Below are 24,369 nucleotides of genomic sequence, written 5' to 3' on the forward strand. Positions count from 1 at the left end.
CTTAAAAAAATGCGACTTATACTCCAGTGCAACTTATATGATTTTTTCTTCTCTATTAGGAATTTTTTGGGCTGGTGCGACTTGTACGCATAGACGAGCTTAGACTGGTTCAGGTTCCACAGCCCCTGATCCTGACCCAGCTCGAGGAACAGCAGCTTCTGGGACACGCCCACAAGGGGAAAAGAGGGCGTGTCAGAGCTTCACGGAAACGCCCACAAGGGGAAAAGAGGGTGTGTCAGAGCTTCTGGGACACGCCCACAAGGGGAAAAGGGTGCGTGTCAGAGCGACATTGTGTTTTTGACAAACTAAATAGTCCGTATTTGTCCTGGAATAAGCCGCCGGCGCCGCCATCTTTGCTTTTGGTTCAGTTTTTCTGACTTCCGTCTGAATCAAAACCGCTGCTCTGTGATTGGTCCAGTCCGTGGGCTCCGTCATGCGATTGGCCCATTTACCACTGGGGGCGGAGCAGACGAATTCTCAAGAGTTTGTGATTAGCTGAACGTAGTGTTTTTTATGCGTCTCGGAGAAGACGAGCTCGTAAACGTGATAAAATATGACTAAAAGTACATTTAGACCAAAAAGTGAATAAACACAACGCAGACGACGTCATTGACTTTGTTTGAATCCTCCATGTTTTACTTTCAGTCGAGATTTGCAAATTCAACAAATATTCCAAACACTGCAATTTCTTTCAAAAGCTGAAATAAACTCATAACGTTTCAGTCGTGGATCCATCGAGTTCAGATCCATCGAGTTCAGATCCATCGAGTTCAGATCCATCGAGTTCAGATCCATCGAGTTCAGATCCATCGAGTTCAGATCCATCGAGTTCAGATCCATCGAGTTCAGATCCATCGAGTTCAGATCCATCGAGTTCAGATCCATCGAGTTTAGATCCATCGAGATTTTCAAATTTATTCCGGAACCATTTTTGAACCACAACGGCACATAAATGTGACCACGAGACGGAACTACATCCTGTGATAAAGAACCGAGCGCTCGAGACCGGAGCGACATTCAGAAGAAGAATAAACCAAACTAAACGTGAAGATGAAACCAACGTCTCAATTTGGCATTTCGTGTTTGGATTTGAAAATATAAGATTCAGCTCGATGTTAAAAGACTAGAAAAATATCTATGTTTACGCCGTTTGGAAACATCAAGAGGAACTGTACCAGGGACTGGGGTCTGGACCAGGAACCGGGGTCTGGACCAGGAACCGGGGTCTGGACCAGGAACCGGGGACTGGACCAGGAACCGGGGTCTGGACCAGGAACCGGGGACTGGACCAGGAACCGGGGTCTGGACCAGGAACCGGGGACTGGACCAGGAACCGGGGTCTGGACCAGGAACCGGGGACTGGACCAGGAACCGGGGTCTGGACCAGGAACCAGGGTCTGGACCAGGAACCGGGGACTGGACCAGGAACCGGGGTCTGGACCAGGAACCGGGGACTGGACCAGGAACCGGGGTCTGGACCAGGAACCAGGAACCCGGGTCTGGACCATGAACCCGGGACTGGACCAGGAACCCGGGGTCTGGACCAGTAACCGGGGTCTGGACCAGGAACCAGGAACCCGGGGTCTGGACCAGTAACCGGGGTCTGGACCAGGAACCCGGGGTCTGGACCAGTAACCGGGGTCTGGACCAGGAACCAGGAACCCGGGTCTGGACCAGGAACCAGGGTCTGGACCAGGAACCGGGGACTGGACCAGGAACCGGGGTCTGGACCAGGAACCGGGGACTGGACCAGGAACCAGGGTCTGGACCAGGAACCGGGGACTGGACCAGTAACCGGGGTCTGGACCAGGAACCAGGAACCCGGGTCTGGACCAGGAACCACAGATCCAGTGATTCCAGCTGCTTCGTTGTGGAGGGTGAGGTTCTATAAAATACCTTGTCTTTTCACACGCTGAACTTTGACCCTGTGTTTTTGTGGAGAACAAACATTTAGGAAACCATGACGACGCCGAGCGCCGAGTGGAACGATTAAGATTGTGCAAAATACGTCAAAATGTTCTTCTTTTTGTGACGGGAAATGGGCACTTATGGAGAGGCCGAAGATCCAGAGAGGGAGAGGAACTAAACCAGGTCTAAACCAGGACTAAACCAGGTCTAAATCAGGACTAAACCAGGACTAAACTAGGACTAAACCAGGACTAAACCAGGTCTAAATCAGGACTAAACCAGGACTAAACCAGGACTAAACCAGGACTAAACCAGTTCTAAACCAGGACTAAACCAGTTCTAAACCAGGACTAAATCAGGACTAAACCAGGACTAAACCAGGACTAAACCAGGACTAAACCAGGTCTAAATCAGGACTAAACCAGGACTAAACCAGGACTAAACCAGGACTAAACCAGGACTAAACCAGGTCTAAACCAGGACTAAACCAGTTCTAAACCAGGACTAAACCAGTTCTAAACCAGGACTAAACCAGGACTAAACCAGGACTAAACCAGGTCTAAACCAGGACTAAACCAGGTCTAAACCAGGACTAAACCAGGTCTAAACCAGGACTAATCTAAAGTTTTAAAAAGCAGATGATTTGAACAGAGGCTAAAAGCTAATCACATCCTAATTAGTCACATAGTTAATAATGCTAATGCTAATGAGTCAGTGAAATGAAGACCTTGAACCTCAGTTTGAGAAGCGTTGACAGAAAAACATCTTCAAATCGTCACAATAAATAAATAATAATAAAATACATTTCTACAGTGTTTTCTGGAGCCGGTCCATAAGTGCCTGAATGTCTCTTAGTGCAGTGGGGAGGGCAGGGAGGGCATCTGGCTCAGAGACCTGGTGGGTCTCTGGGGTCTGGACTGCGAGGCCGGGTCAGAAGGTTCTGGACTTGGGTTTGAGCCGGGATTCAAACCAGGACTTTCCCCGACCGCCTCCGAGTCCACCTGAGCCGGGCACTCGAAGTGAACACAGTGGAAAACCTGCAAGAGAAAGAGACCCGGTTTAGACCCGGTTTAAGCCCAGTTTAGACCCGGTTTAAGCCCAGTTTAGACCCGGTTTAAGCCCAGTTTAGACCCGGTTTAAGCCCAGTTTAGACCCGGTTTAGACCCGGTTTAGACCCGGTTTAGACCCAGTTTAGACCCGGTTTAAGCCCGGTTTAGACCCGGTTTAAGCCCAGTTTAGACCCGGTTTAAGCCCGGTTTAGACCCAGTTTAAGCCCAGTTTAGACCCGGTTTAGACCCGGTTTAAGCCCGGTTTAAGCCCAGTTTAGACCCGGTTTAAGCCCGGTTTAGACCCAGTTTAAGCCCAGTTTAGACCCGGTTTAGACCCGGTTTAAGCCCGGTTTAGACCCGGTTTAGACCCGGTTTAAGCCCAGTTTAGACCTGGTTTAAGCCCAGTTTAGACCCGGTTTAAGCCCAGTTTAGACCCGGTTTAAGCCCAGTTTAGACCCGGTTTAAGCCCAGTTTAGACCCGGTTTAAGCCCAGTTTAGACCCGGTTTAAGCCCAGTTTAGACCCGGTTTAGACCCGGTTTAGACCCAGTTTAGACCCGGTTTAAGCCCGGTTTAGACCCGGTTTAAGCCCAGTTTAGACCCGGTTTAAGCCCGGTTTAGACCCAGTTTAAGCCCAGTTTAGACCCGGTTTAGACCCGGTTTAAGCCCGGTTTAGACCCGGTTTAGACCCGGTTTAAGCCCAGTTTAGACCTGGTTTAAGCCCAGTTTAGACCCGGTTTAGACCCGGTTTAAGCCCAGTTTAGACCCGGTTTAAGCCCAGTTTAGACCCGGTTTAAGCCCAGTTTAGACCCGGTTTAAGCCCAGTTTAGACCCGGTTTAAGCCCAGTTTAGACCCGGTTTAGACCCGGTTTAGACCCAGTTTAGACCCGGTTTAAGCCCGGTTTAGACCCGGTTTAAGCCCAGTTTAGACCCGGTTTAAGCCCGGTTTAGACCCAGTTTAAGCCCAGTTTAGACCCGGTTTAGACCCGGTTTAAGCCCGGTTTAAGCCCAGTTTAGACCCGGTTTAAGCCCGGTTTAGACCCAGTTTAAGCCCAGTTTAGACCCGGTTTAGACCCGGTTTAAGCCCGGTTTAGACCCGGTTTAGACCCGGTTTAAGCCCAGTTTAGACCTGGTTTAAGCCCAGTTTAGACCCGGTTTAGACCCGGTTTAAGCCCAGTTTAGACCCGGTTTAAGCCCAGTTTAGACCCGGTTTAAGCCCAGTTTAGACCCGGTTTAGACCCGGTTTAGACCCAGTTTAGACCCGGTTTAAGCCCGGTTTAGACCCGGTTTAAGCCCAGTTTAGACCCGGTTTAAGCCCGGTTTAGACCCAGTTTAAGCCCAGTTTAGACCCGGTTTAGACCCGGTTCAAGCCCGGTTTAGACCCGGTTTAAGCCCAGTTTAGACCCGGTTTAAGCCCGGTTTAGACCCAGTTTAAGCCCAGTTTAGACCCGGTTTAAGCCCGGTTTAGACCCGGTTTAGACCCGGTTTAAGCCCAGTTTAGACCTGGTTTAAGCCCAGTTTAGACCCGGTTTAGACCCGGTTTAAGCCCAGTTTAGACCCGGTTTAAGCCCGGTTTAGACCCGGTTTAAGCCCAGTTTAGACCCGGTTTAAGCCCGGTTTAGACCCAGTTTAAGCCCAGTTTAGACCCGGTTTAGACCCGGTTTAGACCCGGTTTAAGCCCGGTTTAGACCCGGTTTAAGCCCAGTTTAGACCCGGTTTAAGCCCGGTTTAGACCCAGTTTAAGCCCAGTTTAGACCCGGTTTAGACCCGGTTTAAGCCCGGTTTAGACCCGGTTTAGACCCGGTTTAAGCCCAGTTTAGACCTGGTTTAAGCCCAGTTTAGACCCGGTTTAGACCCGGTTTAAGCCCAGTTTAGACCCGGTTTAAGCCCGGTTTAGACCCGGTTTAAGCCCGGTTTAGACCCGGTTTAAGCCCAGTTTAGACCCGGTTTAGACCAGGTTTAAGCCCGGTTTAGACCCGGTTTAAGCCCGATTTAGACCCGGTTTAAGCCCGGTTTAGACCCGGTTCAAGCCCAGTTTAGACCTGGTTTAGACCTGGTTTAAGCCCAGTTTAGACCCGGTTTGGACCCGGTTTAGACCCGGTTTAGACCCGGTTTAGACCTGGTTTAGACCCGGTTTAGACCCGGTTTAGACTTTGGACCCGGTTTGGACCTGGTTTAGACCCGGTTTAAGCCCAGTTTAGACCCGGTTTAGACCCGGTTTAAGCCCGGTTTAGACCTGGTTTAAGCCCAGTTTAGACCCGGTTTAGACCAGGTTTAAGCCCGGTTTAAGCCCGATTGAGACCCGGTTTAAGCCCGGTTTAGACCCGGTTTAAGCCCGGTTTAGACCCGGGTTAAGCCCAGTTTAGACCTGGTTTAGACCCGGTTTAAACCCAGTTTAGACCCGGTTTGGACCCGGTTTAAGCCCAGTTTAGACCTGGTTTAGACCCGGTTTAAGCCCAGTTTAGACCCGGTTTGGACCTGGTTTAGACCCGGTTTAAGCCCGGTTTAGACCCGGTTTAGACCCGGTTTAAGCCCGGTTTGGACCTGGTTTGGACCCGGTTTGGACCTGGTTTGGACCCACCTCGTTGGCAGTGTTGTGAGTTCCCACGATGCGGATGAAAGAAGCTGGATGTCTGTCGAACTTGAGCATTTGCCACGACCTGAAGATGAATCACACAAATATGAAAGGTTCACGTTTAAAGACGACGTCGTGGCTGAAGCTGAAGTCGTTCTCACCGACAGGAAACTTTGGTCCGGTCCACGACTCTGGTCCACTGCTGCTGGTCAGAGGAAACCTCAATGTAGTAACTGTACGAGCGCTCGTCACAGTCCCACAGCAGCAGCCTGAGAGAGAGCAGGGTCTGAGCAGGGTCTGAGCAGGGTCTGAGCAGGGTCTGAGCAGGGTCTGAGCAGGGTCTGAGCAGGGTCTAAACAGGGTCTGAGCAGGGTCTGAGCAGGGTCTAAACTAGGGCTAAACCAGGTCCAAACCGAGTCTGAACAGGGTCTGAACAGGGTCTAAACAGGGTCTAAACAGGGTCTAAACAGGGTCTGAGCAAGGTCTGAGCAGGGTCTGAGCAGGGTCTGAGCAGGGTCTAAACAGGGTCTGAGCAAGGTCTGAGCAAGGTCTGAGCAGGGTCTGAGCAGGGTCTGAGCAGGGTCTAAACTAGGGCTAAACCAGGTCCAAACCGAGTCTGAACAGGGTCTGAACAGGGTCTAAACAGGGTCTAAACAGGGTCTAAACAGGGTCTGAGCAGGGTCTAAACAGGGTCTAAACAGGGTCTGAACAGGGTCTAAACAGGGTCTAAACAGGGTCTAAACAGGGTCTAAGCAGGGTCTGAGCAGGGTCTGAACAGGGTCTGAACAGGGTCTAAACAGGGTCTAAACAGGGTCTAAACAGGGTCTAAACAGGGTCTAAGCAGGGTCTGAGCAGGGTCTGAACAGGGTCTAAACAGGGTCTAAACAGGGTCTAAGCAGGGTCTGAGCAGGGTCTAAACAGGGTCTAAACAGGGTCTAAACAGGGTCTAAACAGGGTCTAAGCAGGGTCTAAGCAGGGTCTAAACAGGGTCTAAACAGGGTCTAAACAGGGTCTAAGCAGGGTCTGAGCAGGGTCTAAACAGGGTCTAAACAGGGTCTAAACAGGGTCTAAGCAGGGTCTAAGCAGGGTCTAAGCAGGGTCTAAACAGGGTCTAAACAGGGTCTAAACAGGGTCTAAGCAGGGTCTAAGCAGGGTCTAAACAGGGTCTAAGCAGGGTCTAAGCAGGGTCTAAACAGGGTCTGAGCAGGGTCTGAGCAGGGTCTGAGCAGGGTCTGAGCAGGGTCTGAGCAGGGTCTGAGCAGGGTCTAAACAGGGTCTAAACAGGGTCTAAACAGGGTCTGAGCAGGGTCTGAGCAGGGTCTAAACAGGGTCAGAGCAAGGTCTGAGCAAGGTCTGAGCAGGGTCTGAGCAGGGTCTGAGCAGGGTCTAAACTAGGGCTAAACCAGGTCCAAACCGAGTCCGAACAGGGTCTGAACAGGGTCTAAACAGGGTCTAAACAGGGTCTAAACAGGGTCTGAGCAGGGTCTAAACAGGGTCTAAACAGGGTCTGAACAGGGTCTAAACAGGGTCTAAACAGGGTCTAAACAGGGTCTAAACAGGGTCTAAGCAGGGTCTGAGCAGGGTCTGAACAGGGTCTGAACAGGGTCTAAACAGGGTCTAAACAGGGTCTAAACAGGGTCTAAACAGGGTCTAAGCAGGGTCTGAACAGGGTCTAAACAGGGTCTAAACAGGGTCTAAACAGGGTCTAAGCAGGGTCTGAGCAGGGTCTAAACAGGGTCTAAACAGGGTCTAAACAGGGTCTAAACAGGGTCTAAGCAGGGTCTAAGCAGGGTCTAAGCAGGGTCTAAACAGGGTCTAAACAGGGTCTAAGCAGGGTCTGAGCAGGGTCTAAACAGGGTCTAAACAGGGTCTAAACAGGGTCTAAGCAGGGTCTAAGCAGGGTCTAAGCAGGGTCTAAACAGGGTCTAAACAGGGTCTAAGCAGGGTCTAAGCAGGGTCTAAACAGGGTCTAAGCAGGGTCTAAACAGGGTCTAAACAGGGTCTGAGCAGGGTCTAAGCAGGGTCTGAACAGGGTCTAAACAGGGTCTAAGCAGGGTCTAAGCAGGGTCTAAACAGGGTCTAAGCAGGGTCTAAGCAGGGTCTAAACAGGGTCTAAGCAGGGTCTAAACAGGGTCTAAACAGGGTCTAAACAGGGTCTGAGCAGGGTCTAAGCAGGGTCTGAACAGGGTCTAAACAGGGTCTAAGCAGGGTCTAAGCAGGGTCTAAACAGGGTCTAAGCAGGGTCTAAGCAGGGTCTAAACAGGGTCTAAACAGGGTCTAAACAGGGTCTGAGCAGGGTCTAAACAGGGTCTGAGCAGGGTCTAAACTAGGGCTAAACCAGGTCCAAACCGAGTCTGAACAGGGTCTGAACAGGGTCTAAACAGGGTCTAAACAGGGTCTAAACAGGGTCTGAGCAAGGTCTAAACAGGGTCTAAACAGGGTCTGAACAGGGTCTAAACAGGGTCTAAACAGGGTCTAAGCAGGGTCTGAGCAGGGTCTGAACAGGGTCTGAACAGGGTCTAAACAGGGTCTAAACAGGGTCTAAGCAGGGTCTGAGCAGGGTCTGAACAGGGTCTAAACAGGGTCTAAACAGGGTCTGAGCAGGGTCTGAACAGGGTCTAAACAGGGTCTAAACAGGGTCTAAACAGGGTCTAAGCAGGGTCTAAGCAGGGTCTAAACAGGGTCTAAACAGGGTCTAAGCAGGGTCTAAACAGGGTCTAAACAGGGTCTAAACAGGGTCTAAACAGGGTCTAAGCAGGGTCTGAGCAGGGTCTGAACAGGGTCTAAACAGGGTCTAAACAGGGTCTAAACAGGGTCTAAGCAGGGTCTAAGCAGGGTCTAAACAGGGTCTAAACAGGGTCTAAACAGGGTCTAAGCAGGGTCTAAGCAGGGTCTAAACAGGGTCTAAACAGGGTCTAAACAGGGTCTAAGCAGGGTCTAAGCAGGGTCTAAACAGGGTCTAAACAGGGTCTAAACAGGGTCTAAGCAGGGTCTAAGCAGGGTCTAAACAGGGTCTAAACAGGGTCTGAGCAGGGTCTAAGCAGGGTCTAAACCAGGACTAAACCAGGGCTAACCTGATGGAGCTGATGCAGAAGGGCTGTGCGAGCTGGATGACGATGGCCCCTGACCCTAGCTGGTGGCAGGTGTAGCCCGAGTCCCAGTCGTAGTTCCTGGTGTCGCCGTTGAGCAAGGCGTTTCTGCAGCGGCTCACTCCCTCCACCACGCTGGCACAGGCCGCCACCGTGGCCACGTTCTCCCCAGGAACTGAACAAAGTACAGTTTAAATAATCTGCAGCGCTGTCATAAGCACATGGAGCATTACCCAGAAGGCCGCAGTCCAGCGTGTACGAGCGGTGGGTGAACATGCACTCGAAGGCCACCAGGTGGAACACTTTGTTCACCGTGTTGTACGTTCCCACAATCCTCACGTATCTGCAGACAATATATATGAAGATACGCATGTTTTTGTGTTGGATCAGAGGTCAAAGGTTCACAGAGGTCAAAGGTTCACAGAGGTCAAAGGTTCACAGAGGTCAAAGGTCACCTGCAGACTCTGGGGATGAAAAAGAGGTTCTGCCACGAGCGACACAAGAACTTGGAGTGATCGACGACTCTGACCCAGTCCAACTCGTCCATGGAGACCTCGATGTAGTACGAGTACGACCTGCACACAGAGGAGGTCAAAGGGTCAAAAGGTCAATCAGACCAAATGTTTTATTGTCTGTTATGTATGATGTATTGGCGTGTTTACCGGCTGTCGCGGTCCCACAGCAGCAGCCTCATATGGTTGATGATGGACGGCTGGCCCAGTTTGACCTGGATGCCCGCGCGCCCGTCGTCCTCGATGGGGTGTCGGCTGAAGCCGTGGTCCAGGTCATAGTTCTGAGTGTCTCCGTCCAGAAGAGCCGACTTCAGCTCGCCCTTCACCACCTGAGCCCCGAACTTCATGGTGGCAATGTTCTCCTCCGGGACTGAAGCACCCAACACACAAGGTCAGGATTAGACCTGCTTTAGATCTGCTTTAGACCTGTTTTGGACCTGCTTTAGACCTGCTTTAGTCCTGCTTTAGACCTGCTTTAGACCTGCTTTAGACCTGCTTTAGACCTGCTTTAGACCTGCTTTAGACCTGCTTTAGACCTGTTTTAGACCTGGTTTACACCTGCTTTGGACCTGGTTTACACCTGCTTTAGATTTGCTTTAGATCTGCTTTAGATCTGCTTTAGACCTGTTTTAGACCTTCTTTAGACCTGCTTTAGACCTGCTTTAGACCTGCTTTAGACCTGTTTTAGACCTGCTTTAGACCTGTTTTAGACCTGTTTTAGACCTGCTTTAGTCCTGCTTTAGACCTGTTTTAGACCTGTTTTAGACCTGCTTTAGACCTGCTTTAGATCTGCTTTAGACCTGTTTTAGACCTGTTTTAGATCTGCTTTAGATCTGCTTTAGACCTGCTTTAGACCTGTTTTAGACCTTCTTTAGACCTGCTTTAGACCTGCTTTAGACCTGTTTTAGACCTGCTTTAGACCTGCTTTAGACCTGTTTTAGACCTGCTTTAGACCTGCTTTAGATCTGCTTTAGACCTGCTTTAGATCTGCTTTAGACCTGTTTTAGACCTGTTTTAGACCTGCTTTAGACCTGCTTTAGTCCTGCTTTAGACCTGCTTTAGACCTGCTTTAGACCTGCTTTAGACCTGCTTTAGACCTGCTTTAGACCTGCTTTAGACCTGGTTTACACCTGCTTTGGACCTGGTTTACACCTGCTTTAGATTTGCTTTAGATCTGCTTTAGATCTGCTTTAGATCTGCTTTAGACCTGCTTTAGACCTGCTTTAGACCTGCTTTAGACCTGCTTTAGACCTGCTTTAGACCTGCTTTAGACCTGTTTTAGACCTGGTTTACACCTGCTTTGGACCTGGTTTACACCTGCTTTAGATTTGCTTTAGATCTGCTTTAGATCTGCTTTAGACCTGTTTTAGACCTTCTTTAGACCTGCTTTAGACCTGCTTTAGACCTGCTTTAGACCTGTTTTAGACCTGCTTTAGACCTGTTTTAGACCTGTTTTAGACCTGCTTTAGTCCTGCTTTAGACCTGTTTTAGACCTGTTTTAGACCTGCTTTAGACCTGCTTTAGACCTGTTTTAGACCTGTTTTAGATCTGCTTTAGATCTGCTTTAGACCTGCTTTAGACCTGTTTTAGACCTTCTTTAGACCTGCTTTAGACCTGCTTTAGACCTGTTTTAGACCTGCTTTAGACCTGCTTTAGACCTGTTTTAGACCTGCTTTAGATCTGCTTTAGACCTGCTTTAGATCTGCTTTAGACCTGTTTTAGACCTGTTTTAGATCTGCTTTAGATCTGCTTTAGACCTGCTTTAGACCTGTTTTAGACCTTCTTTAGACCTGCTTTAGACCTGCTTTAGACCTGTTTTAGACCTGCTTTATTCCTGCTTTAGTCCTGCTTTAGTCCTGCTTTAGTCCTGCTTTAGTCCTGCTTTAGACCTGTTTTAGACCTGCTTTAGACCTGCTTTAGACCTGTTTTAGACCTGCTTTAGACCTGCTTTAGACCTGTTTTAGACCTGCTTTAGTCCTGCTTTAGACCTGCTTTAGACCTGCTTTAGTCCTGCTTTAGACCTGCTTTAGACCTGTTTTAGACCTGCTTTAGACCTGTTTTAGACCTTCTTTAGACCTGCTTTAGACCTGCTTTAGACCTGTTTTAGACCTTCTTTAGACCTGCTTTAGACCTGCTTTAGATCTATAGTAGAAAAAGCTTCAGTTGTATCATCTGGACTCAGTTTGAAAAAATAGACGTTTCGACTCTCATCCAAGAGTCATTGTCAATAACAGAATTTAGATCGAGAACTCCGATATTAATACTGTTCTGTGGTAAGACCCGCCCATTGGGAGGAGCCTTCCTGAAGTAGAAAGAGTTGTTTGTTTCAACAGAAACTCCCCCTTGTATCTACCGAGCTAGCCTATTCAGAATCTTAATGGGCTGTTAAAACCTCTTTGTCTTAGTGAGACCCTGGCTCAACCACCCTGAGGACCTGATTAACATCTAAATGACCTGGTCCTGGTCCTCTACCTTTCCAGGGGTTCAGTAACCCATTATAAATAACAGGAAGATTAAACCTTAGCCCTCCATTTCTGTTTAAAGAAGGTCTTTCTTTTTTAACAAAAATAGCTTCCTTGACTCCTCTTTCAAACCATCTTTTCTCCCTGCTTAAAACCTTCACCTCACCGTCTTCAAACGAGTGATTAGAGGCTTCAAGATGGAGATGCACGGCACTCTGTGGTCCTGAACTTGTATTTCTTCTGTGCTGATAAAGCCTCTTGTGTAGAGGCTGTTTCGTCTCACCTATGTAACGTTCTTTACAACTTTCTTCACTGCATTGGATCGAATAAACTACATTGCTCTGTTTTTGAGTCGGCAATTTGTCCTTTGGGTGAACCAGTTTTTGTCTTAAAGTGTTTCCTGGTTTAAAATAAACAGGGACTTCGTGTTGTCTAAAAATTCTCTGCAGTTTTTCCGACAGGCCAGACACATAAGGGATAGAAACACCCTTCCTTCTCTGTTCAGTTTCCCTTTTGTCCTGCTTCTTGGTTCTCTTCACTCTGTTGAGAGCCCAAGCGGGGTAACCACAGGCTGAGAGGGCATTACGGACATGTTCTTCCTCTTTCTTCTTGCCCTCTGAGCTGGTGAGCACACCTTGAGCTCTGTGTTGTAAGGTTCTGATCACACCCAGCTACACAAAAAGGAGGTTCCACTCAGACCCATAGTGTGCAGCACAGATTCCATCACCTACAATGTGGCCAAGCATTTAACAACTATATTGGCTCCGCTTGTGGGGAATTCGGTACATCATGTGGAAAACACGCACAACTTTGTGGATAAAGTGAAACATCTCCAACTGGACCCAGATGACCTCATGGTTTCATATGATGTTGTGTCCCTGTTCACCTGCATCCCGACCTCTGATGCAGTAGCAGCGGTGAGGATCAGACTGCAGGAAGACACCACCCTACAGGAAAGGACCAAACTGACACCTGAACACATATGTAAACTGTTGGACATCTGTCTGAACACCACTTACTTTCAATTCCGGGGACAACTTTACAGACAGATTCATGGCTGTGCCATGGGCTCGCCCGTCTCTCCCATAGTGGCCAACCTGTACATGGAGCACTTTGAGAAGAAGGCACTGTCCTCATTCTCAGGCATAGCCCCAAAACTGTGGCTCCGCTATGTCGATGATACTTTTGTAACAATCAAGAAACAAGAGCTGGAAACCTTCTCTGATCACATCAATGCTGTGGACCCACATATCAGGTTTACAAGAGAAGACGCTAAGGAGAATCGCTTGGCCTTTCTTGATTGTTCCACGATCAGAGGAGAGGACGGGAAACTCCAAATAGAAGTATATAGGAAACCTACACACACGGACCAGTATCTGCTCTTTGGTTCCAACCACCCACTACAGCACAAGCTGGGTGTGATCAGAACCTTACAACACAGAGCTCAAGGTGTGCCCACCAGCTCAGAGGGCAAGAAGAAAGAGGAAAAACATGTCCGTAATGCCCTCTCAGCCTGTGGTTACCCCGCTTGGGCTCTCAACAGAGTGAAGAGAACCAAGAAGCAGGACAAAAGGGAAACTGAACAAAGAAGGAAGGGTGTTTCTATCCCTTATGTGTCTGGCCTGTCGGAAAAACTGCAGAGAATTTTTAGACAACACGAAGTCCCTGTTTATTTTAAACCAGGCAACACTTTAAGACAAAAACTGGTTCACCCAAAGGACAAATTGCCGACTCAAAAACAGAGCAATGTAGTTTATTCGATCCAATGCAGTGAAGAAAGCTGTAAAGAACGTTACATAGGTGAGACGAAACAGCCTCTACACAAGAGGCTTTATCAGCACAGAAGAAATACTAGTTCAGGACCTCAGAGCGCCGTGCATCTCCATCTTGAAGCCTCTAATCACTCGTTTGAAGACGGTGAGGTGAAGGTTTGAAGCAGGAGAAAAGATGGTTTGAAAGAGGAGTCAAGGAAGCTATTTTTGTTAAAAAAGAAAGACCTTCTTTAAACAGAAATGGAGGGCTAAGGTTTAATCTTCCTGTTATTTATAATGGGTTACTGAACCCCTGGAAAGGTAGAGGACCAGGACCAGGTCATTTAGATGTTAATCAGGTACTCAGGGTGGTTGAGCCAGGGTCTCACAAAGACAAAGAGGTTTCTAATAGCCCATTAAAATTCTGAATAGGCTAGCTCGGTAGATACAAGGGGGAGTTTCTGTTGAAACAAACAACTCTTTCTACTTCAGGAAGGCTCCTCCCAATGGGCGGGTCTTACCACAGAACAGTATTAATATCGGAGTTCTCGATCTAAATTCTGTTATTGACAATGACTCTTGGATGAGAGTCGAAACGTCTATTTTTTCAAACTGAGTCCAGATGACTACAACTGAAGCTTTTTCTACTATGGAACACGCCTGGACGAATGAGGGATTACACCGACATATTTCCAAGAATTTTGGGCCTAAAACCTGCTTTAGATCTGCTTTAGTCCTGCTTTAGACCTGGTTTAGTCCTGCTTTAGACCTGGTTTACACCTGCTTTAGACCTGGTTTAGTCCCCCTTTAGTCCCTCTTTAGTCCCTCTTTAGTCCCCCTCTAGCCCCCCTCTAGCCCCTCTTTAGTCCCCCTTTAGTCCCTCTTTAGTGCCTCTTTAGTGCCTCTTTAGTCCCCCTTTAGTCCCCCTTTAGTGCCTCTTTAGTGCCTCTCTAGTCCCCCTTTAGTCCCTCTTTAGTCCCCCTCTAGTCCCTCTTTAGTGCCTCTTTAGTCCCCCTCTAGTCCCTCTTTAGTGCCTCTTTAGTCCCCCTCTAGTCCCTCTTTAGTGCCTCTTTAGTCCCCCTCTAGTCCCCCTCTAGTCCCTCTTTAGTCCCTCTTTAGTCCCCCTTTAGTCCCCCTTTAGTCCCTCTTTAGTCCCTCTTTAGTGCCTCTTTAGTCCCCCTCTAGTCCCTCTTTAGTGCCTCTTTAGTCCCCCTCTAGTCCCTCTTTAGTGCCTCTTTAGTCCCCCTCTAGTCCCCCTCTAGTCCCTCTTTAGTCCCTCTTTAGTCCCCCTTTAGTCCCCCTTTAGTCCCTCTTTAGTCCCTCTTTAGTCCCTCTTTAGTCCCCCTTTAGTCCCCCTTTAGTCCCTCTTTTGTCCCCCTTTAGTCCCTCTTTAGTCCCCCTTTAGTCCCTCTTTAGTCCCCCTTTAGTCCCCCTTTAGTCCCCCTTTAGTCCCTCTTTAGTCCCCCTTTAGTCCCTCTTTAGTGCCTCTCTAGTCCCCCTTTAGTGCCTCTTTAGTCCCCCTCTAGTCCCTCTTTAGTGCCTCTTTAGTCCCCCTCTAGTCCCTCTTTAGTGCCTCTTTAGTCCCCCTCTAGTCCCTCTTTAGTGCCTCTTTAGTCCCCCTCTAGTCCCTCTTTAGTCCCTCTTTAGTCCCCCTTTAGTCCCTCTTTAGTCCCCCTTTAGTCCCTCTTTAGTCCCCCTTTAGTCCCTCTTTAGTCCCCCTTTAGTCCCTCTTTAGTCCCCCTTTAGTCCCCCTTTAGTCCCCCTTTAGTCCCTCTTTAGTCCCCCTTTAGTCCCCCTTTAGTCCCTCTTTAGTCCCCCTTTAGTCCCCCTTTAGTCCCCCTTTAGTCCCCCTTTAGTCCCTCTTTAGTCCCCCTTTAGTCCCCCTTTAGTCCCTCTTTAGTCCCTCTTTAGTCCGGGTTACTCACTGAGCATGCCCCTGTAGTTCAGGTCCATGTTCCTGCTCTCGGACCGGGTCTTGATGGCGTCCAGCAGGTCGTCCGGGCTCACGAGGCCCGAGGGCCGGACCACGTTCAGCATCTCTGTGAGCGTCATGAGGGGCAGTCGCACCGATGACATCACTTCCTGTGTCTCTGGCCCCTCCCCCCGGTGCCGGCTCCAGCGGCTCAGGGCCAGAAAGATCTCCTTCTCTGAGGCGGCGAACGAGTCCCGCGTCACCACCGTCAACAGCGCCGCCTGCAGGTCAGAGGTCACACGTGTACCTCAGAGAGCAGCAGGTCAAAGGTCACACGTGTACCTTAGAGCAGCAGGTCAAAGGTCACGTGTAACTTAGAGAGCACGAGGTCAAAGGTCACATGTGTACCTTACAGAGTAGGATGTCAAAGGTCACGTGCGCCTTAGAGAGCAGCAGGTCAAAGGTCACGTGTACCTTAGGGAGCATGAGGTCAAAGGTCACATGTGTACCTTAGAGAGCAGGTCAAAGGTCACATGAGGTCAAAGGTCATGTGTACCTTAGAGAGCAGGTCAAAGGTCACATGAGGTCAAAGGTCATGTGTACCTTAGAGAGCAGGTCAAAGGTCACATGAGGTCAAAGGTCATGTGAACCTTAGAGAGCAGGTCAAAGGTCACATGAGGTCAAAGGTCACGTGTACCTTAGAGAGCAGGAGGAAGCCTTCCGAGCTGAGCACGTCGGGGGCGTGTCTGTCCATGTAGGCGCAGCAGGCCGCACTGAGCGCGCTCAGACCGTACAGACTGGCCACGTCAAACACCAGACACACGTTCTGAGTGTGCAGCACCGTGCGCAGGAACTCAGAGGTGGAGTCCTCTAGTGGCTGGAGGCCGTATCTGTTGGCCAGTCCCAGGAAGTCCAGCAGCACCTCCTCCCGAGCGGCGCTGAGCGAGGCGCGGCCCGTGTACAGGTAATTCAGCAGCATGGAGAAGGCCTCCGCCCGAGTCTCCTCCAAGGACACTTCAGCCTGAGGATGAGACTCCTTCATGCCCCCGTACAGCAGCGCTCTGCGGGAGAGACACGGGTGAGGACCCACAATGCAACACAACCAGAACCACAATGCAACACAACCAGAAAAACTCAAAGAAATCAGGCAAAACTTTTCCTGTTCACACTAGCTTTAGCCATGCCCCTCACACACACTAGCTTTAGCCACGCCCCTCACACACACTAGCTTTAGCCATGCCCCTCACACACACTAGCTTTAGCCACGCCCCTCACACACACTAGCTTTAGCCATGCCCCTCACACACACTAGCTTTAGCCACGCCCCTCACACACAGCCACACACTAGCTTTAGCCACGCCCCTCACACACACTAGCTTTAGCCACGCCCCTCACACACACTAGCTTTAGCCACGCCCCTCACTCACAGCCACACACTAGCTTTAGCCACGCCCCTCACACACACTAGCTTTAGCCACGCCCCTCACACACACTAGCTTTAGCCACGCCCCTCACACACACTAGCTTTAGCCACGCCCCTCACACACACTAGCTTTAGCCACGCCCCTCACACACAGCCACACACTAGCTTTAGCCACGCCCCTCACACACACTAGCTTTAGCCACGCCCCTCACTCACACCCACACACTAGCTTTAGCCACGCCCCTCACACACACCCACACACTAGCTTTAGCCACGCCCCTCACTCACACCCACACACTAGCTTTAGCCACGCCCCTCACACACACTAGCTTTAGCCACGCCCCTCACACACACTAGCTTTAGCCACGCCCCTCACACACACTAGCTTTAGCCACGCCCCTCACACACACTAGCTTTAGCCACGCCCCTCACACACACTAGCTTTAGCCACGCCCCTCACTCACACCCACACACTAGCTTTAGCCACGCCCCTCACACACACTAGCTTTAGCCACGCCCCTCACACACACTAGCTTTAGCCACGCCCCTCACACACACTAGCTTTAGCCACGCCCCTCACACACTAGCTTTAGCCACGCCCCTCACACACACTAGCTTTAGCCACGCCCCTCACACACACTAGCTTTAGCCACGCCCCTCACACACACTAGCTTTAGCCACGCCCCTCACACACACTAGCTTTAGCCACGCCCCTCACACACACTAGCTTTAGCCACGCCCCTCACACACACTAGCACAAGTACTAAACGTCTTCTTGTGACTCGATCCAAAGTATTAAACATTATGTATGAGGAGAGGCAGAGGCTAAAGTGACATTAAGACTAAATGAAACGGCGTCTGGATCTCTTGTGCCGCAGTTGCCGCGGTAACCTGTGGGACAGCGCCGTACCTGAAGTAATGGCAGCGCGCGGCCAGAATGACCCTGTGCGCCGGGAAGCGTTTTCCCTCCACGATGAAGGTGACGTCGCTGTAGTCCTCGCCCAGCGCTAGCGCCCCCACCTGTTCAGAGAGCAGGTGGATGTGGTCGATCTCTGACACGGAGGCCAGCGGGCGCAGCGGGTGGCTGTTGCTCATGACGACGCCTCAGGAGCAGCTGACCACACAAGCACAGGGTTAGAGTCATTATTCTTCTACTAAAGGACAGCCTTTACTCTCGGACTAGAACCAGGAAGTACAAAGTCACATCTTAAACTCCAGGGAAAAGGCTCAAAACTCAATTCCACGTTCGATATCCCAATGACAATGAAAAACTTTCATTCTCGACACAAAATATTACGACATTCTCACTTTTCTTCGTGGCCATGTGATCTTAGGTTCGTTCTCATAAAACTCGAGTTAATTATGAAACTGTCCATGATATGTTACATTACGCACCATTATTTCTATAAGATATTTATTACTATTATAGAAACATGTTTTTTGGGCCGTTTCAAGTGTTGCATTTCTTGTCATTTCGTCATTCAAGATTCTTTTTGTAGATATTTATTGTGCGATTCCTGCCATTACTTTTGGTATTTCTCAGTCTTGTAGTTTTCTCTGGATTCTTTGTCATAGTTGCATTTTTTCCATCGCTGAAGGAAACTGAAGGAGAAGTATGTTTATTGCTTGTCCAGTCGAGGCGTCGGCTCCGGGAGGTCCACGCCGGCCTCAGGTCAAAATACTTGTTGCTTTAACTGTATAAAATGATCCAGGTGAAAACACATGAAAGGTCAGATATGACTCCGCCTTAAACCTGCAAGACTCCGCCTTAAACCTGCAAGACTCCGCCTTAAACCTGCAAGACTCCGCCTTAAACCTGCAAGACCCCTCAAACCTGAAAGACTCCGCCTTAAACCTGCAAGAGCCCTCCTTAAACCTGCAAGACTCCGCCTTAAACCTGCAAGAGCCCTCCTTAAACCTGCAAGAGCCCTCGTTAAACCTGCAAGACTCCGCCTTAAACCTGCAAGACCCCTCAAACCTGAAAGACTCCGCCTTAAACCTGCAAGAGCCCTCCTTAAACCTGCAAGACTCCGCCTTAAACCTGCAAGAGCCCTCCTTAAACCTGCAAGAGCCCGCCTTAAACCTGCAAGAGCCCGCCTTAAACCTGCAAGACCCCTCCTTAAACCTGCAAGACTCCGCCTTAAACCTGCAAGACCCCGCCTTAAACCTGCAAGAGCCCTCCTTAAACCTGCAAGACTCCGCCTTAAACCTGCAAGACTCCGCCTTAAAACTGCAAGACCCCGCCTTAAACCTGCAAGAGCCCGCCTTAAACCTGCAAGACCCCTCCTTAAACCTGCAAGACTCCGCCTTAAACCTGCAAGACCCCGCCTTAAACCTGCAAGACCCCTCCATAAACCTGCAAGACCCCTCCTTAAACCTGCAAGACCCCTCCTTAAACCTGCAAGACTCCGCCTTAAACCTGCAAGACCCCTCCTTAAACCTGCAAGACTCAGCCTTAAACCTGCAAGACCCCTCCTTAAACCTGCAAGACTCTGCCTTAAACCTGCAAGACCCCTCCTTAAACCTGCAAGACCCCTCCTTAAACCTGCAAGACTCCGCCTTAAACCTGCAAGACCCCTCCTTAAACCTGCAAGACTCAGCCTTAAACCTGCAAGACCCCTCCTTAAACCTGCAAGACCCCTCCTTAAACTGTGATAAAATGTGAATATATGAGTATATTTCTGTGATGTATTTTATCTGCATAATAGTGATATTTTATCTGCATCATTAGTCTAAGAGAAGAACGGGTGTGTGACAGCATTTGTTTGTGAAGGGGTTGTAAAGATGGGCCAAAGAATGTTTACCCGAGGGGGGGGAGTTGCACCCCTCCTTGCAGGCTTTATCTCTACGGAAAAATACCAAGTGCCTTGATGTGAGGCTGACCAATGAGAAATGTGACCCGCCTATTCCAGAATATCTAATAAAACCAACCAGCATGGGAAAAAACGAGGTGAGACGCGGGGGTGAGACGCAGGAGGGTCAGCCAGGCTCCTTACAACGGCCTGGCTGACACAGTCCCCGCGTTTTCTCCCATGCATGCCACACAAATGTCTGATGTTTCTGTGTCGTTTCATATTCTAGGTTGAATTGTGTTCTCGATGTGTTACGGAATAGCATCGGTGTATGTCTAATTCCATGACATAAACCTGCAAGACTCCGCCTTAAACCTGCAAGAGCCCTCCTTAAACCTGCAAGACCCCTCCTTAAACCTGCAAGACCCCGCCTTAAACCTGCAAGACTCCGCCTTAAACCTGCAAGACCCCTCCTTAAACCTGCAAGACCCCTCCTTAAACCTGCAAGACTCCGCCTTAAACCTGCAAGAGCCCGCCTTAAACCTGCAAGACCCCGCCTTAAACCTGCAAGACCCCGCCTTAAACCTGCAAGAGCCCGCCTTAAACCTGCAAGACTCCGCCTTAAACCTGCAAGAGCCCTCCTTAAACCTGCAAGACTCCGCCTTAAACCTGCAAGACCCCTCCTTAAACCTGCAAGAGCCCGCCTTAAACCTGCAAGAGCCCTCCTTAAACCTGCAAGAGCCCGCCTTAAACCTGCAAGAGCCCGCCTTAAACCTGCAAGAGCCCTCCTTAAACCTGCAAGACTCCGCCTTAAACCTGCAAGAGCCCTCCTTAAACCTGCAAGAGCCCTCCTTAAACCTGCAAGACCCCGCCTTAAACCTGCAAGACCCCTCCTTAAACCTGCAAGACTCCGCCTTAAACCTGCAAGACCCCGCCTTAAACCTGCAAGACTCCGCCTTAAACCTGCAAGAGCCCTCCTTAAACCTGCAAGAGCCCGCCTTAAACCTGCAAGACCCCTCTTTAAACCTGCAAGACCCCTCTTTAAACCTGCAAGACTCCGCCTTAAACCTGCAAGAGCCCGCCTTAAACCTGCAAGACCCCTCTTTAAACCTGCAAGACCCCTCTTTAAACCTGCAAGACTCCGCCTTAAACCTGCAAGACCCCGCCTTAAACCTGCAAGAGCCCGCCTTAAACCTGCAAGACTCCGCCTTAAACCTGCAAGAGCCCGCCTTAAACCTGCAAGACTCCGCCTTAAACCTGCAAGACTTCGCCTTAAACCTGCAAGACCCCTCCTTAAACCTGCAAGAGCCCTCCTTAAACCTGCAAGAGCCCGCCTTAAACCTGCAAGAGCCCTCCTTAAACCTGCAAGAGCCCTCCTTAAACCTGCAAGACTCCGCCTTAAACCTGCAAGAGCCCTCCTTAAACCTGCAAGAGCCCGCCTTAAACCTGCAAGACCCCTCCTTAAACCTGCAAGACTCCGCCTTAAACCTGCAAGACCCGGCCTTAAACCTGCAAGAGCCCTCCTTAAACCTGCAAGACTCCGCCTTAAACCTGCAAGACTCCGCCTTAAAACTGCAAGACCCCGCCTTAAACCTGCAAGAGCCCGCCTTAAACCTGCAAGACCCCTCCTTAAACCTGCAAGACTCCGCCTTAAACCTGCAAGACCCCGCCTTAAACCTGCAAGACCCCTCCATAAACCTGCAAGACCCCTCCTTAAACCTGCAAGACTCAGCCTTAAACCTGCAAGACCCCTCCTTAAATCTGCAAGACTCCGCCTTAAACCTGCAAGACCCCTCCTTAAACCTGCAAGACCCCTCCTTAAACCTGCAAGACCCCTCCTTAAACCTGCAAGACCCCTCCTTAAACCTGCAAGACCCCTCCTTAAACCTGCAAGACTCCGCCTTAAACCTGCAAGACCCCTCCTTAAACCTGCAAGACTCCGCCTTAAACCTGCAAGAGCCCTCCTTAAACCTGCAAGACCCCTCCTTAAACCTGCAAGACCCCGCCTTAAACCTGCAAGACTCCGCCTTAAACCTGCAAGACCCCTCCTTAAACCTGCAAGACTCCGCCTTAAACCTGCAAGAGCCCTCCTTAAACCTGCAAGACCCCTCCTTAAACCTGCAAGACTCCGCCTTAAACCTGCAAGACCCCTCCTTAAACCTGCAAGACTCCGCCTTAAACCTGCAAGAGCCCGCCTTAAACCTGCAAGACCCCGCCTTAAACCTGCAAGAGCCCGCCTTAAACCTGCAAGACTCCGCCTTAAACCTGCAAGAGCCCTCCTTAAACCTGCAAGACTCCGCCTTAAACCTGCAAGACCCCTCCTTAAACCTGCAAGAGCCCGCCTTAAACCTGCAAGAGCCCTCCTTAAACCTGCAAGACTCCGCCTTAAACCTGCAAGACTCCGCCTTAAAACTGCAAGACCCCGCCTTAAACCTGCAAGAGCCCGCCTTAAACCTGCAAGACCCCTCCTTAAACCTGCAAGACTCCGCCTTAAACCTGCAAGACCCCGCCTTAAACCTGCAAGACCCCTCCATAAACCTGCAAGACCCCTCCTTAAACCTGCAAGACCCCTCCTTAAACCTGCAAGACTCCGCCTTAAACCTGCAAGACCCCTCCTTAAACCTGCAAGACTCAGCCTTAAACCTGCAAGACCCCTCCTTAAACCTGCAAGACTCCGCCTTAAACCTGCAAGACCCCTCCTTAAACCTGCAAGACCCCTCCTTAAACCTGCAAGACCCCTCCTTAAACCTGCAAGACCCCTCCTTAAACCTGCAAGACCCCTCCTTAAACCTGCAAGACTCCGCCTTAAACCTGCAAGACCCCTCCTTAAACCTGCAAGACTCAGCCTTAAACCTGCAAGACCCCTCCTTAAACCTGCAAGACCCCTCCTTAAACCTGCAAGACTCCGCCTTAAACCTGCAAGAGCCCTCCTTAAACCTGCAAGACCCCTCCTTAAACCTGCAAGACCCCGCCTTAAACCTGCAAGACTCCGCCTTAAACCTGCAAGACCCCTCCTTAAACCTGCAAGACCCCTCCTTAAACCTGCAAGACTCCGCCTTAAACCTGCAAGAGCCCTCCTTAAACCTGCAAGACCCCTCCTTAAACCTGCAAGACTCCGCCTTAAACCTGCAAGACCCCTCCTTAAACCTGCAAGACTCCGCCTTAAACCTGCAAGAGCCCGCCTTAAACCTGCAAGACCCCGCCTTAAACCTGCAAGAGCCCGCCTTAAACCTGCAAGACTCCGCCTTAAACCTGCAAGAGCCCTCCTTAAACCTGCAAGACTCCGCCTTAAACCTGCAAGACCCCTCCTTAAACCTGCAAGAGCCCGCCTTAAACCTGCAAGAGCCCTCCTTAAACCTGCAAGAGCCCTCCTTAAACCTGCAAGAGCCCGCCTTAAACCTGCAAGAGCCCGCCTTAAACCTGCAAGAGCCCGCCTTAAACCTGCAAGAGCCCTCCTTAAACCTGCAAGACTCCGCCTTAAACCTGCAAGAGCCCTCCTTAAACCTGCAAGAGCCCTCCTTAAACCTGCAAGAGCCCTCCTTAAACCTGCAAGACCCCGCCTTAAACCTGCAAGACCCCTCCTTAAACCTGCAAGACTCCGCCTTAAACCTGCAAGACCCCGCCTTAAACCTGCAAGACCCCGCCTTAAACCTGCAAGAGCCCTCCTTAAACCTGCAATAGCCCGCCTTAAACCTGCAAGAGCCCTCCTTAAACCTGTCCACACACACTTAGGACCTAATCACACACTTAGGATGTAATAATTTACAATAGTGCCTCAAACTTTGCTCCAAAAGAACGAAAGTCGTGGATTAAACACAAACACAATCACGTCCAGGCGTTATATGTGACATTGGGGCTGATGCTAAATGCTAACCCACATGCTAACATGTCGTTTTCCTCTTATACATTCGCATTATCTGTACGTTTTGGTCTCGTCGCAGTCACGCGCGCGTTTGCCGCGTTTCACGTCAGGTTTTTGGGAGAAATAACAGTTTGATCGGTGAGTTTTTTCACGCTTTCCCGGTTTTGTTTACAGACGCGAGCCTCGCCGACATTTGACACCCGCGGAGCCAGAACCGGAGGAAACGAGCCAAACTCCGGTGTTTTCCGCGCGGATTCCGGGTCAAACTCACCGGCGGCTCGCGCTCACGTGAAATGCGCGTTGGTCCCGTTAGTTTCTCTTCCGTACGAGGTGTAAATCCTGCAGAACCGCGAAGCTTTCCGACATCACGCAGCTGACGATCACTTCCGGTTTCGTTTCGTTGTTTTGTTTTTTTGGGGGGTTTTCAGTGGCAGATGCGACGCGCGGGAACTCTGTCGCCCCCTGCTGGACCGGAGAGGCAGCGTCAAATCCGATTTCTTCCTGTTTGTTTACACCTTTTGGCACAGAAAATTGAGTAAAACACGTAGGGAAAAAATAAAAATGTAGAAGACCGAAGGAGTTAAAACAGAACTCAGAAAAGGTTTTGTTGCCATTGTCAGGGAACAAAAGTCTGAAAATTTGAACTTTCATCGTCAAATGAAAGAATTTAAACCTCCTCTCATTAACGCATGTCTGTATTTGATGAGCAGATGTCGTAAACACGCACCGAAAACCATGTTATTGTCGTAATCTGATGAAACCGGTCACGTAAATGTGTTCATCAATAATCAATCAAATAACAGCGGTGGAAAGTACAAACGTAACTGTACTTTCTGTACCTTTAAGTACATTTGACAGTGGATACTTTCACTACATTTGAGAGCTGTACTGTGCTGCACTGCACTGTACTGTACTGTACTGTACTGTACTGTGCTGCACTGTACTGCACTGCACTGTACTGTACTGCACTGTACTGTACTGTAGTGTACTGCAGTGTACTGTACTGTGCTGCACTGTACTGCACTGTACTGTAGTG

General features: G+C 49.9%; 1 protein-coding gene across 1 annotated transcript; it reads right to left on the reverse strand.

The window, feature by feature from the left end:
* Positions 1–2,550: 2,550 nt before the first annotated feature.
* btbd9 (BTB (POZ) domain containing 9) lies at positions 2,551–23,729 on the reverse strand. Its single transcript, XM_072432236.1, has 11 exons — positions 23,605–23,729; positions 17,590–17,793; positions 15,954–16,317; positions 15,270–15,537; positions 9,282–9,501; positions 9,075–9,194; positions 8,853–8,962; positions 8,605–8,794; positions 5,692–5,799; positions 5,537–5,615; positions 2,551–2,945 (listed from the first exon to the last, which is right to left on the reverse strand). Exons 2-11 carry the CDS (start codon positions 17,772–17,774, stop codon positions 2,760–2,762), a joined length of 1,830 nt encoding a protein of 609 aa, XP_072288337.1. The 5' UTR covers positions 17,775–17,793; positions 23,605–23,729; the 3' UTR covers positions 2,551–2,759.
* Between the last annotated feature and the right edge of the window lie 640 nt (positions 23,730–24,369).

The sequence above is a fragment of the Eucyclogobius newberryi genome, unplaced genomic scaffold (assembly GCF_026437365.1).
Source record: "Eucyclogobius newberryi isolate DKJ021-1_F unplaced genomic scaffold, fEucNew1.0.hap1 SCAF_1, whole genome shotgun sequence".
NCBI classification, from domain to species: Eukaryota; Metazoa; Chordata; class Actinopteri; order Gobiiformes; family Gobiidae; genus Eucyclogobius; species Eucyclogobius newberryi.